Raw genomic sequence first — 14,539 nt, forward strand, 5'->3', positions numbered from 1 at the left:
GCCTGGTTCCCACAGAAGCCAGAAGAGGGCACCAGATCCTCTGGAACTGAGATCAGTGTGGTTGTGAGCTGCCGTGGGTGCTGGGAACAGGATTCAGGCCTTCTGCAAGAACAACAAGTGCTCTCCATTGCCTGAGCCAGTATCCTCATTAACTCTTCAAAGGAAGTAACATTTAATAAACTGTGAACTGATCACTTCTTTTCTCGGGAGGATGTTTTGTATCTAGCTAAACTGTTACCAAGATCCCGGCTACATAATTCTAAGTATACAGCTCAAACTGTTTGTGTGAGGAACTTAAAATTCTTCATCCTGAGCATTCAGCCAAGAATGGCTTTCAGAACCTGCATTTAAAATCAGAACTTTTGCTGGGTGGTGGTGGCACACACCTTTAATCCCAGCACTTGGGAGGCAGAAGCAGGTGGATCTCAGTGAGTTCCAGGACAGCCAGGACTGTTACACAGAGAAACTCTGTCTCCAAAAAACAAACAAACAAACAAAAAGAAAAAAAAACGAAAACAAAAAGCCAACCAACCAAACAAAAACCCCAAAACAAAACAAACTGAAACAGAAACAAAAAACCAAAACCAGAACTTTCTTAGGGCTCCAGCTGTTGTCAGTGATAGGCTGCTTGGCTAGCATGTCCAAGGTGCCGGGTTCCATCTCTGGCATATCAAAAATAGTGAACCACAAATGAAGACAAACTTTTCCTCTCTTCTTTTGGTAGAATAAGAGAAGTGGGGGGGGGGTCCCCATCTGACTGGGACAAAATAGACATAAGGCATACTGTTTATCATTTTAAGAAAATTACACCCAGAAAATTTCTCTCTTCAGAGCCTATACCTAAATATTCATTTTAAAACCAGTTTAAGATACAGAGGCATTTACATGGTCTCTCTTGTGTCTGTCAACTACAACAATGCTGTGTGAGAAATCTCCCCAAACTCAGGGAAAGACAACCATGTTATCTATTCCTATGCTCAGGGTTCTACAGGCATCTACAGGCTAGGTGTAGGCCCACATGGGACCGATCGGCTTCTCTGTAAGAGTTGAGCTGCGGCCCACGCCAAGGAGATGGGTAGGAGCAGAGGGGTCTTCTTGTGATAGCAGAGGTGAGAGGCTGAGCCCAGCCGCACGGTGTATTTCAAGTGTTGGCCAACAGACCACAAGGCAAAGCCAGGCACATGGTCTCCAGCACCACAGGTCAAGTTGTGCAGCCACCAAGGGACCAAAGCCAGGCACATAACACCAAAGAGGCACTTAGCATATTTCTTGTGCGACAATCATCCAATCTACAAACCTCACTTTGACTAAAGAAACAAAACAAAATGACTGTGTCCTGCCGTTGGTGTGTTTATTTACATTTTTGTTGGGAGGGGCACATGGCTGTGGAGGTCAGTTCTCCATTATCTCCTTCCACCAGACGGATTCTGGGGACCAAGCTCAGGTCCTCACGTGTGACAGCAAGCGCCTTTCCTTGCTAAGCCATCCCCTTGGCCCAGCCATCGGTGTGTTAATAAAATAACTCCAGGGTAGGGGAAGAGGAACTTCCCTAAATCAAGACTGTAAGACTATCATAATATTATTAAAGTATAGATCTGGTGAGTAATTTTAGAGGAATAAAAGGTGGGTGGAGCCTGAGTACCATCGGTAGTGTATTTTTTTGTTTAGTTTAGTTTGTATTTTTTTTTCTGAATCTGACATAGTAACAGATTCTGGCATTGATTTCAATTATATATGCTTCATTCAGATTTGCCAATAATTCAGTTAGAATAGGCCTAAATTTGTCATCTCAAAATCTTATAGCCAAATCAATAATAGAAACAAGAAGACTCTGTGTGTGTGCTGTGGGGGGAGTGTTTGCAAGTGTGTGTATACACGTGTGTGTTACTTATGTAATGGTGAGAAATACTAGAAAGACACTGCAGGTGAGTCTTATCCATATGCACAAAGGAAATCCTGTAGGGATCTCTAATAATCGATTTCTTAAATCTAACTCAAAATATCATTATGATTACCCTGAATGAAACTTACACATTCATGTGTCCCTTAATGATAGGACATGTTCTGGGGAATGCATCAGTAAGCAAATCTGTCCTTATGCCAATATTTACGCAAGGCCAGGCGGCATACATCAGTCACTGAATGTGGCCTCTGTACAATCAAGATCATTAGTAAACATGAGGTGTATGAGGTTCTTGCTGGTATACCACAACATACTGTTTTATAGTAAATGATTTTTATAATTTGAGGAAGGACACTCTAAAATGGCAATAAAAGAATAATATATTAATAATATAAACCATACACTGTATCACTAAGACAGCTAACATTCAAACTCTACCCCAAATAATCTTATTTATGACCTACTTATGTACAGTTCTACCACAGCTTCCAGATATAGGTCTATAAGGCCAAACCTGAACTATTTCAGATTTTTTTTTTAAAGTGCTTTTTGTTTATTTCCCCTCCAATTCCCCTGGCCCCTCACATTTCCTCCTTTCATATCCCCTTCATGAATTCTATTTTTTTTTAAAGTACTAAGTCCAATTAGTATTACATTTGCACGTGGTGTGGGGGCCCAGCACCTAGAGCATGCGCAATCTAACAGCAGCCGCAGCCCCCAAAGAAAAATGACCCCCGTCCCAGCAGCCAGCCCTGCCCCGGCAGCCAGCCCTGCCCCGGCTGCTAGCCCTGCCCCAGCAGCCAGCCCTGCCCCGGCAGCAGGACCTGCTTCAGCACCCTCAGTTGCCAATAGCTCCTCAGAGCCCCCTGAGCCACTCTGGGTTGCTTGTGAGCGCAGTGGTTGAGGCATCGGGTCTAGGTCAGCGCATTCCACAGCGCTGGTCTCTGGCCTCCAGCATTCCTGTTCTCTCACCCCCTCTTCCTTGACCTTTCCTGAGCTTTCGTGGGGATAGGTTGACATAAAAGTCCCATTTAGGACCGAGCCCTCAACAGTCACCTATTCTTAGAGCTTGGACCAGTATCTAATATACAAACACGTTTTAGAACTGCTGGACTCAGTAGCTACTTTTTTCTTGAGACAGTACGAAGCAGGTTGCCCTTGGACTCCTGCTTCTGCCATCCAAGTACACCGGGAATATAAGTGTGAGCACACACACACACACACACACACACACACACACACACGCTTTTTTAAAGTGTATAATTTATAGTGGGTAAGAATAGTCTCACCTATGGTGGGACACCTCGCGCAGCCGTGGTGCAGGGGGAGGGGCTTGGACCTGCCTCCACTGAGTGCACCAGGCTGTGCCGACTCCCCATGGGGGACCTTGCCTTGGAGGAGGTGGGAAGGGGGGGTTGTGATAGGGGAAGGCTGGGGGCGGGATGAGGGAGGAGAGGCGGATCTGTGATCTGTGGTTCATATGCTAAATGAATAGAAAATTTCTTAATAATAAAAATTAAAAGAAAGAATAGTTTCAGAAATGTAACTCTTTTATGTGAAATAATGATGTCACCACCTGTTTCTTTCCAATGATGCTGACCTATTTTTCTTGGTCACAGGGTATAGCAAATGTGTCCTGATTGGCCATGACTGGGGAGGCATGATTGCCTGGCTGATTGCCATCTGCTACCCTGAGATGATAATGAAGCTCATTGTTATTAACTTCCCACATCCAAGTGTATTTACAGGTGAGTTTAAATTCTTGTTAAACCACTCAGTTCCCTATCACCACTGACATCTTGGATTTAAAAAAACAGCAAAATTTGGTTAGCATAATCTTTTAAAAGTCAAATTCGCCTGGGCATGGTGGTGAACAGCTGTAATCTCAGTCCTTGGGAGGCTGAGGCAGGAGGGTGGAGAGTTCAAGGCCAGCTTGAGCTACACAGTGAGATTCTGCCTCAAAGATAGATAACAAATAAATAAGTTGGTAGATAGATAAATAAATAAAGTTGACCCACTAAGCCGAGATGATACATGACGTCAGATACCTCAATTTGTTTGGTTGTTTTTTCATACAGAGCCTTACACTGTGGCCCAGGCTGACCTGAGCTGTCAATACTCCTGCTTCATCCTCCCAAGTGCTGGGAGTGAGGCTTTTGCCATCCAGCCCTGCTCTGTGTGTGTGTGTGTGTGTGTGTATGTGTGTGTGTGTGTGTGTGTGTGTGTATGTGTGCGTGCATGCGTGCGTGCGTGCGTGCGTGCGTGTGTGTGTGTGTGTGTGTGTGTGTGTGTGTGTGTGTGTGTGTTGGGGATCAAGCCCAGGTCTCTGCAATCGATAGTGAGGTACTCTACTACTGAGCTACAATGCTAGCCTAATACTTTGGTTTTAAACTTTCCTGAAAACAAATCTAGGAAAATTTAGCTTCTTGTTTGCTTGTATAATTTCATTCTTTTTTGGACAATATTTCACTAAACTTGGAGAGGGATAAGGGAAGGAATGTGGTAGCATACTTTGAAAGTCATGAATCCTGGCAAGAAGAAATTCTCCTCTTTTCTGAGTACTTCAGCTGTCGAATGCAAAGGTATCTCTAATCCTCAACTGTTTGACCTCAGGACTCTTTATTCTCTTAAAATTATTAAAGAGGAAGAGTCTGTTTATCTGGGTTATATCTAAAGTGGTGACTAATTAGTAAATCAAAACTGGGATGTTTAAAATATATTTATATATCCACTCATTTCAAAATTTTATTACAGGTTTACATAAACACTATGTTGTGATAAAAACTAACTGGACTATACTGAACAACTTTTAGTGAAAATTTTACATTCACATTTGAAAGTTTCACATTTTACAAATCTCTTTAATTCTGGCGTAACAGAAGACAGCTGGGCTTTCCTCTCTGCTTCTGCCTCCAATCTGCTGCAATATGCTCGCGGAGCAGAAGTGTGAGAAGAAATCTGGCCTCACACAAATTTGTCATCGGAAAAGGCAGGAGTGTTTGCACATCTCCGTCTGCTCCTTCTTCCACCCGACCATGTCCATTCCCAAATTCATGGCCTCCTCTTCCTTAACCATTTTTTGTTACATATACATGAAAATGAACAAATATATAAATACGACCACTGAGTCTCTCCAGTGTTGCCTGATGCATATGTTTCTAGGGCTGACCACTTGGTATTGGATAACCAATCACAGGGCTCATCCCCGGGGAAGACTAATTCTCTCTCAGCAGTTATAGCTCTTCATCCAGGGGTGGGGCCCCGTGAGATTTCTCCCAGCTCTATTGAGATGTCAGCTGGTGTTGGAATCGTTCAGGTCTTGTTCAGGCAGGTCCCGTGTTGAGATCTCAAGGGGTTGCTTCCCTGTCACCACACCCTCAGAGCAGACCTCCGGGTCCTCCCTCTGCCTCTTAACAACCTTTCTACCCCCTGCTCTCTCTTCCCTGATATCTCTTGAGCCTTTGGTGTAGGAGTTGTGTTGTGGATCTAACACTTAGGCCCAAGGATCCCAAGGTCAGTTGTTCTCTGCATTTTGAGTAGTTGTGGCCTTTTCCCATAGTCTCTGTTCAGAAAGCAGCCTCTTTGATGAGGTGAGGAGTGAGAGCCGCACTCAGCTGTGGGTGGAGGGGATGCAGGTAGGAGTTACACTGCTCCGGAAAATGACATCGGTAGCTTCTCCTCTAAGACCCATGACCTCACTAGCCATGTGAGGCTGGGAAGGCTGGGGTGCTTTAATAAACTTTCAAATGATGGAGGGTTTTCTTAGTACAATACCAAACTCAAGAATTAATCGTTTCATGAGCAAGAATGTGACTAGTTACATTGAGATCTGTGGCTCGCTATAGCACTCTTACCCTCCGAATTATCTGAATCATTGAAACATCACTGCTTGTAAAGGCATGCAGATCTTCAACAAGTCGACAGGTTTTAAAAATCACATTAACGGGCTGGAGAGACGGCTCAGAGGTTAAGAGCACTGGCTGCTCTTCCAGAGGTCCTGAGTTCAATTCCCAGCACCCACATGGTGGCTCACAACCATCTGTAATGAGATCTGGTGCCCTCTTCTGGTGTGCAGGTGTACATGCAGGCAGAATACTGTATACATAATAAATAAATCTTAAAACAAAACAAAACAAAAAAAAACCCCTCCATTTTAAAAAATCACATTAACTAATTCAACCATCCTCTATACAGAAAAGTCTTCAATGTTGAAAAATTCCTAGCTCCTAGTAGCAGATTAAAACATTTCAAAAATTCTTATTTTCGGGCTGGAGAAATGGCTCAGCAGTTAAGAGTACAGGCTGCTCTTCCAGAGGTCCTGAGTTCAATTCCCAGCAACCACATGGTGGCTCACAACCATCTCTAATGAGATCTGATGCCCTCTTCTGGTATAAATGAAGACAAAGCATTCAAATACATAAAACAAACAAATAAAAATCCTTATTTTTCAATTGGAAACCTGAATTGTATCAGTGACAACAGATACTGTGGATTGTTTTTCTTTTAAGTTGCCCATTGTGGTCATTTTCCGGAGAATATTGGGTGGGCTTTGGTGGTCTACACCTTTATTCCCAGCCTTTAGGAGGCAGAGTAAGGAAGAGCTCTGTGAGCTTAAGGCTAGCCTGGTCTACATAGAGTTCCAGGGCTAACTAATGAGAACCTGTCCAAGGCTAGCCTGGTCTACATAGAGTTCCAGGGCTAACTAATGAGAGCCTGTCTCAAGGGAGAGGGAAGGAGGACAGGAGGGTGGAAGGAAGAAGAGGGAGAGAGAGAGAGAGAGAGGGAGAGGGAGAGAGAGAGAGAGAGAGAGAGAGAGAGAGAGAGAGAGAAAGAGAACATCCATGCTGCCTAAGGATAGTAGTACATCTTTCCAGTAAAAATGGTGTTCCATTAAAAAAAAATGAAGCTCTCACTCATTAATTCAGCTGCACAGGTGTTTTCCTTTCCTTTTTGTTTTCAAGACACGGTCTCACTACGTAACCCCGAAGACTGTCCTGGAACTCACTGTGTAGACGAGGCTGGCCTCAAACTCACAGAGATCCACCTGCCTCTGCCTCCCAAGTGCTGGGATTAAAGGCTTTTGCCACCACACCTGGTCACAGTGCTTTTCTTGAGACCACCTTATATTCAGGTGAGTAGCAGAACTGCGTACTGTGTTCTCTATATCTGGGCATGTGGGCTATTAAAAAGGTACATTCAAAGGTTGAAAATTAATAAGTTAAGATTTTGTTGTTTCACCGTTAAGCGAAACTGACTTTTGATTGGTTAGTGAGTTGATTTACTCACCGCTGTCCAGTGGTGAAGGGCACGGTGACCGTTAGTGCCGCTGTGTCCACCCGTGCTCAAGGAGGAGCTTTTCCCCGCCGTTGCTTTGCAGCTCCAGTGCAGACTTCAACACGGCTAAAACAGGCAAATAGTGCCTTAGATTGCTGTGAAGGGGATCGATCGTCACTGAGATACCTAAAGGGATCTTGGCTACCCCCAAGGGTGCTCATGCACTGTCCTTCACGGACAGTCTTGAAGGGAACTCTCAAATGCTTAATAGTGACCTCGCACGTTTATATTTGGTTTTGGCAAAATTATAACTTTGTCCTGTTCAATGACTGTTGTTGGGTTTTCTGAAGTTTAGGTACTTCTAGGATCCACAGCAGTCATTTAGGAAACAAAAAGTTCAGACCCTGGGGCTGCTGACGAGGTGGTTTATCAGGGAAAGGCACTTGCTACCAAGCTTGACAAGCCGAGTTCCATCCCTAGGACCCACACGGTGGAAGGGGAAGGACTGGTTCCCACAGGTTGCCCTCTGACCGCCATAAGCATGCGATGTCACGTGTACACCTACACACAAAACCACATGCCTAATCATTTCTTTTTTTTTTTTTTTTTTTTTTTTTTTTTTTTTTTTTTTTTTTTTTTTTTGGTTTTTTCGAGACAGGGTTTCTCTGTGTAGCTTTGCGCCTTTCCTGGGACTCACTTGGTAGCCCAGGCTGGCCTCGAACTCACAGAGATCCGCCTGGCTCTGCCTCCCGAGTGCTGGGATTAAAGGCGTGCGCCACCACCGCCCGGCTTAATCATTTCTTTTTTAAGTTCAGAACAACACTTTTCTATTTCTCCTCAAAATTAAATAAGGATAACAGGGTCCTAAGGACCTGAACACAGTGCTCTGGCTTTCTTTCTGCTTCTTGCATCTGTCAACCCCAGGACCTATCTGGCTGTTCCTGCACACCCGGGTCCCTCTTACCATTCAACACCAAGCCCACCTGCCACATGCATGTCGAGAGGCCTTCTCCTGATGATCTCCCCACCCTCTCCCACTATCACTCTCCATAAGGTTACCTTGTTCTGTTTTCCTTATGCTGTGTGTTGCTGGGGATTGAGCCCAGAGCCTTGTGCACGTTAGACAAAACTACCACTTATCAGCAAGGGCACAGTGAAGCCCCCAAACTGGACCACTCCATGAGCAGAAAGGAAGGTTTATTGGGGATCAGACTTTCAAGACTCTCTCTGGGATATCTGTGGGGGTGAGGGGGCAGAGAGAAAAATGTCAGAAAGCAAGCAGGTTTTATATGACTCTGTGTGTGTGTGTGTGTGTGTGTGTGTGCGCGCGCGCGCACGCGCGCGCACAGGGGCTGTCTTTGAACTGATATGGGCTGTTTGATCAGGAGCTAGATGCTCTTGCCCCGGGTAGCTGACCTTTGGGGCAGATTCATGGAGGTTCCTGGAAAACAGAAACCTGACTTCAGTCTTCTGTTCATCCAATAACAGTCCTTCTGTTTATCAAGCCAAAGTCCTTCTGTTTAGGACATTGTCACCAGCAGTTGAGGGGCCACTTTGGAGCTCACACCACAGAGCTGTGCCACTGACCTTGGAGTGATCTTGAAAATGTTGGATGCTCTCTCTGCAGAGGACCATCTCTTGGGGCCTTTTCTGTTCATTCACTGATAAACCCCTTTTCAGTTGATTCAAAAACTGTCATTGAATGAATAATTTTCTAGATACATGAATAAATGTGTAGGAAATGGTTCAGTTCCTCTTGAGGGTCCGTGGTAAAGACTTCAATCTGAATCTGTCTATAAGAAAACTCTTTTAAACAATGGGATACTGCATCGCCATAACTTCCTAAGAAAATTGTTAGGTGTGGGGTAATGGTCTTAGAGGACTATTAATCTAGAGACAGAGTAATCTGGGATTCCTGCTGAGTGAAAGCTTCATAGAGAGGAACTTCCTTTTTGTTTAAAGTGCTATACATTTTCTAAACACTGAAATACCAATCAAAATAAAAGGACAAGGGTATACAAAAGCTTACTTATGGATTCTTCAATGGGATTGCCTAAAAAGTGAAATCAGTGTAAGAAGTTCCCTCAACAGTAACTAATTTACAGCTCTTGGATGATGTCTAACACAGCACTTTAATTTCAGACTACATACTGCGGCACCCTGCCCAGCTGTTCAGATCTAGCTTTTATTACTTCTTCCAAATACCATGGTTCCCAGAATTTATGTTCTCAATTAATGATTTCAAGGTAAGTGAAACAAATACTTTATTATAATTATTATTTATGATTAATATTTCTAATGAAAATCCATCTTTAAGAATGAAAATGTTAAAACTTAATCGTCAGATGTCTTAGTTACTGTTTTATTGCTATGAGGGAACACCATGACCAAGGCAACTTATAAAAGACAGCAATGAATTGGGGGCTCTCTTACAGTTCCAGAGACTCAGTCCATGGCCATCATGGCAGGGGGCATGGTGGCCGATAGGCAGGCAGGCAGGTGCCGGAGCAGTAGCTGAGAGCTCATATCCGATCCATAAATTGCAGAAAGAGAGAGTGGGCCTGGTGTGGGCTTTGAGATCCTAAAACCCATGCCGTAGTGATACCTCTTCCAGCAACAAGGCCTTACCTCCTTATTTATTTATTTATTTATTTATTTATTTATTTATTTATTTATTTATTTATTTATTTATTTTATATACCAACCACAGTTCCACCAACTGAGGACCAAGCATTCAAATATACGAGCCTATGGGGCCCTTCTCATTCAAACCACACAGTAGGTTTAAAGACTTTCCCTCAGGCTTACTTATTTTCATATCTCTATTGATGTGTTTGAAAGCCTGGCTTTTAACTTTGTACAGGGGCTTGTATCTTATTGTTACTATCTAGGAGTCTCTTAATTGGGTTTTTTTCTCTGCAGTTAAAGAATTAAAAGGCGGGGGAAAATCTTGAACAAGAGGGGTATCAGACACAGCAAAGGGGAGCGGAGCGAACCCGCAGTTGAGAGAGACATTTATTTATTGGGCGCGAGGAAGCACTTGCGGTAGGCACACAGAGAAAAACAACGATTCGGGAAACCAAAACTCCAGTCTCTTCTTGAGTGCTGAGGTTTTTTAAGTCTCTGAAAGGTCTTCCTCCCCAGTTTAGGGTTGGCCAGTCTGAAGAAGAAAGACAGGATGGCTGATTGGCCCACAACGGTTGTATAAACTTGTGCAGATCTAGCCTTGAACTTATTGAGACAGTCTGTTAGCAGGGGCCCTGCAGGCAGGAGAAAAGCCCTCAAGGCCTTTGTTTTAAACTGCCAGGCTTTTGTATCCAGTCAGGAAGGTGAGGGAGAAGCTGGCTGTCTTGGAAGGTCGCTACTTTTGTTACCTAGCATGGCCCCCTCCCCCTATGTGCCTATTAGGGAATCTGCCCAAGTCCTAGCCCTTCATTGGAGGTGGGCATCTCTTTTTAGAACGCTTCTGATGGAGAGGTAGGCACTGTGAGTCCCAAGAGAGAAAGCTAGCCAGCAGCAGCAATGGAAGCCCCAGAAAGGAACCCATAAACAAAGTGAGCACTGAGTATTGCCCCCGGGGGTCAGTGTGCCATACATCCTCACCACGAGCATCTTAGGAGCTTGTGGAATGCTTCTTGGATGCCTCAGAGAGTATCAGCTGTTGGGGGAGGTTTAAAAAAAAGTAATAATAATATTACTGGAAATAATTCCATGTATATCTTTGACAAGTGAAGGCCCTTGGCTGAGGATGGATGAGGTTCTGGAGAATGAACCCAGTTAACTCAAAGCTTTGAAAATGCTAAATACACCCTAACTACTGAGATGCACCCCAGCCAATAAGGGCTTTTCAAAATGCATGACTCTAATATCACTATAAACCTAACAAAATAAAGAGCAACTCCTTAATATGTGTTCAAATTTCCTTAAAGATTTCAGTTGTCTTGATACATGTCATTTTTCTGAACCAAACAAGGGCCACAGGTATTGTATTTGGTTATTATGTTTATTTGTTTGCTTTCCTTCTCTCCTTTTCTCTCCCCCTGCCCCCTCCCCTTTTCCTTTCTTACAGAGACTCATTGTATTTCCCAGGCTGTTTTTAAAGTTTGGGGCTCAAGAAATCCTCCTGCCTCATCCTTCTGGGTAGCTTGAGACAGCAGGGTCAGACCAACACACCCAGCCACTACAACTTTTGACAGTTGTTTCAAGTCCCTTGTTTCTTTTCTTTTCTTTTCTTTTAAACATCTCTTAGCAGGGCTTGGTGGCACACACCTGTCACACATGCCTGTAATCCCAGCCCTCGGGAGGCAGAGGGCAGAGGCAGTAAGATCCCCACAAAGCTGAGTGCAGCCTGGTCTACACAGGAAGTGCCAGGCCAGCCAGACCAAGTGGAAGCAGTTAGATTGCTCGCTCTGAGGGAGGATACATGGTTGGGATTTACCAGCTGCCCGGAGGCGGCGCTGTTCAACGTGACCCAATAGCCATGGCTTAATTATACTGGGCTTTAATAATTGGACAAGGGTTTTCAAAAGGCAATACTATACGTTTCCTCTCAGTCCTCTCAGTGAAACCTGGTACATTTGGCTGTCTCCATTTTAGTTACATTGTTAACCCAGCCAAGCCACAATTTCCTGGCACTGTGCCAAATTTATGTCCTGCTAGTAATCTAGTTTTATTATTTCAGTACAGTATGCAAAATGGCGATTTTTCTAATTCTGTGATTCTTTCTGCTTTTATCAAATGGAACTTTTCAAATCTTTTTGGTGGTTTTTAATACAAAATAACAGGATGAATGATCATGTAATGAGTATGTATTTGATATGCCAGTAAATACTAGTCATTGTTTTTGAGGCCCACATTATTCCATATGAGCCAAGTGGAAGCCCCTGTAGCTGGACTTCTGCGCCTTTGTTACATAGTCACTTAAAATGATGATAGTTAATATTTAACTCAGGAGCCTGTCACTTCTTGTCCCAGTGTGGAATCATCCATTTATCCAAGAAACTGTTATTCTGCCTAGTGGGAAATGGTATTTAGAGACCACAGTTTGGATGTCAAGGTGATCATTTTTATGGGATTTCTAGATACTTTTATCAGACAAAACTTGTTTATAGTTTTTAGAAAGAAGAAATGAATCATGAAATCTTGCTTGTGTCTCCAAAGCAAACTTACAACAGGATTTTAATTAACTTCTTTGATATTATATAAAATATTTGTATCATTCCATGTCAGGGCTTAGAGCATTCTTGCTTGTCTGTCTGTCCATCCACCCTGCTCTCACCCTCTCTCATAGGAGACCATCTTATTTAACTTGTTTATCTGTTTTTGTAAAGTATAACCTAGCCTGTAATGCATGCATGTTTATGTGTAAACAACTGTGAGTGTGAGTGTTGTGTAACATTCAGAGAGGAGATCAAGAAAGGGTAAAACCACGAGAAAGGATGGAATTCAGGGGAAAGAACGTACCACTTGCAAAGAGGATACAAGTTCATTGTTTTTCTAATTTCAACTAAGTTGTATTTTTCCCTTTTGGGATAACTTACAGTATTTCTCCCGTCTTCACTCCAAACCGTCCGTATGCCTCTCCCCACTCTCCTTGAAATTTATGGCCTCCTTTTCACTACTGTATATGTGCATACATATATATTGCTAAATATAACCTATTCGTTCCAAATAATATTATTGTCTGTGTGTTTTCAGAGCTGGACGTTTGGCACTGACCAACCAATCAGTGTGCTCTTTTCTGGGGAGGAACTGTTCTCTCACCCCAGCTTTCCTCAGTTGCCTGTAGTTCTTTGAGTAGGGTTGAGGCCTCGTGGGTTTTTCTCCGTCCACTTCAGCACGTCCATTGGTGTCGTCCTTGTTCAGCTCCTGTTTTGGCAGTCATGTTGGTGAGACCCATGGGTGTAGCTTCTGATGTCACTAGGAGACACCGTCTCACAGCAAACTCCCCGGTCCTCTGGCTCTTACAGTCTTTCTGCCCCCTTTCTGACAATGTTCCCTGAGCCTTGGATGTGGAAATATCTTGTAGATGTATCCACTGGGATTGAGCTCCACAACTCTGCATTTTGACTGGATGTGGTTTTTCTGTAGTGGCCTCTGTCAGTTGCAAAGAGATGTTTCCTTGACGAAGAGTGAAGACTGTGTACTTATCCGTGGGTATAAGAATGAATACTGTATATCGTTGTTAGGGACTATGCGGGTTTAGTAAATTAGAGGTTGTAGACCCTCCTTCAATAACCATGACTTCACTCGCTTAACTGAGTAGTTAACTAGGTTCCCAGGACCAGTCATTGCATCCCTCTGGTTGAACAGGTCTCAAGTCCAATTAGAGAGCTGTTGGTTACCATCAAGGTGTGTGTGCCCCTACTGTATACACCCTTAGTGTTATCTCGTCACACTGGTCCTTGATGTGGTTCGCAGGTGTCATAGCTGGGTAGGACTGTTGGTGGCTTCCCTCCTTTGAAAGCTTGCATGGCGCCTGCTGGTACCATAAAAGCTAGTCCTCAGGGAGGGGGCATTCAGATCAGTTCCAGCTCAGGGGTCTCTGGGCTTTGTGTCTGAAGTGCATGGTGTCTTCTGCACTAAGAATTTACCTTCCACCTCTTGGAGGCAACCAAGGGCAACAGCCAAAGCCTGAATAATTTGGGAATCTCTTACACAGCCCTGGGTAATAACTCAAACGAAGGCATCTCAAGTTTGGTGTTGGGATTTTTGTGAGGTGGTCTTTGACTCTTGGAGGGAGCACTGCCAATCCAAATCCAAATGTATGTATATATTTACATGTATATAATACATGGGATAACATGTATCATAGGCTTTTATTTTTTAGGTAAATAGTTGTAGTATGATTCTTTGCAGCTTTTCAGACATCCTTATTGTTATTTTATCCACCTCCCACCGCTTGTGTGTTTACCTCCCTCCCCTCCCCTAAAGAACAACTCCTTCCCATCTTCATATTAGATCACGTCTACCAGCTATTCCCTCTATTGCTGCCCAACTCCCCTCTCCTGACAACAGTGCTGTTTACGTCCCTGGTTTCTATAGCTACTACAGGCCATGTACTCACATCTAGTGAGCTGGAGTTAGGAGCCTCCAATAAGAGAGAACATGTGACATTTGTCAATTTTTTGAGTCTGGGTTACCTCACTCGATGTGATTTTTTTTTCTAGTTCTATTGGTTCTTGTGTGTGTGTGTGTGTGTGTGTGTGTGTGTGTGTGTGTGTGTGTGTGTGTGTTCGAAAAGTACATAAAAATTCAGTTGATAGTGGAGGTGTAAAACCTTAGTTGAAGCTCCAGGGCTTCAGAATGTCCATTCTAACTATACAGAAGCTCACCGAAATATAGAATGTTGTTGGTTTGTTT

General features: G+C 43.6%; 1 protein-coding gene across 1 annotated transcript in view; it reads left to right on the plus strand.

Annotated features, from left to right (window-relative positions):
- Positions 1–14,539, plus strand: part of Ephx4 (epoxide hydrolase 4) — a 32,892-nt gene that overhangs the window by 11,245 nt on the left and 7,108 nt on the right. Inside the window, exons 4-5 of the mRNA XM_016004366.3 lie at positions 3,523–3,651; positions 9,320–9,423. Coding sequence (XP_015859852.2) covers positions 3,523–3,651; positions 9,320–9,423 — 233 coding nt within the window. The remainder of the gene's footprint in view (positions 1–3,522; positions 3,652–9,319; positions 9,424–14,539) is intronic.

Source organism: Peromyscus maniculatus, chromosome 10, assembly GCF_049852395.1.
Source record: "Peromyscus maniculatus bairdii isolate BWxNUB_F1_BW_parent chromosome 10, HU_Pman_BW_mat_3.1, whole genome shotgun sequence".
NCBI lineage: Eukaryota > Metazoa > Chordata > Mammalia > Rodentia > Cricetidae > Peromyscus > Peromyscus maniculatus.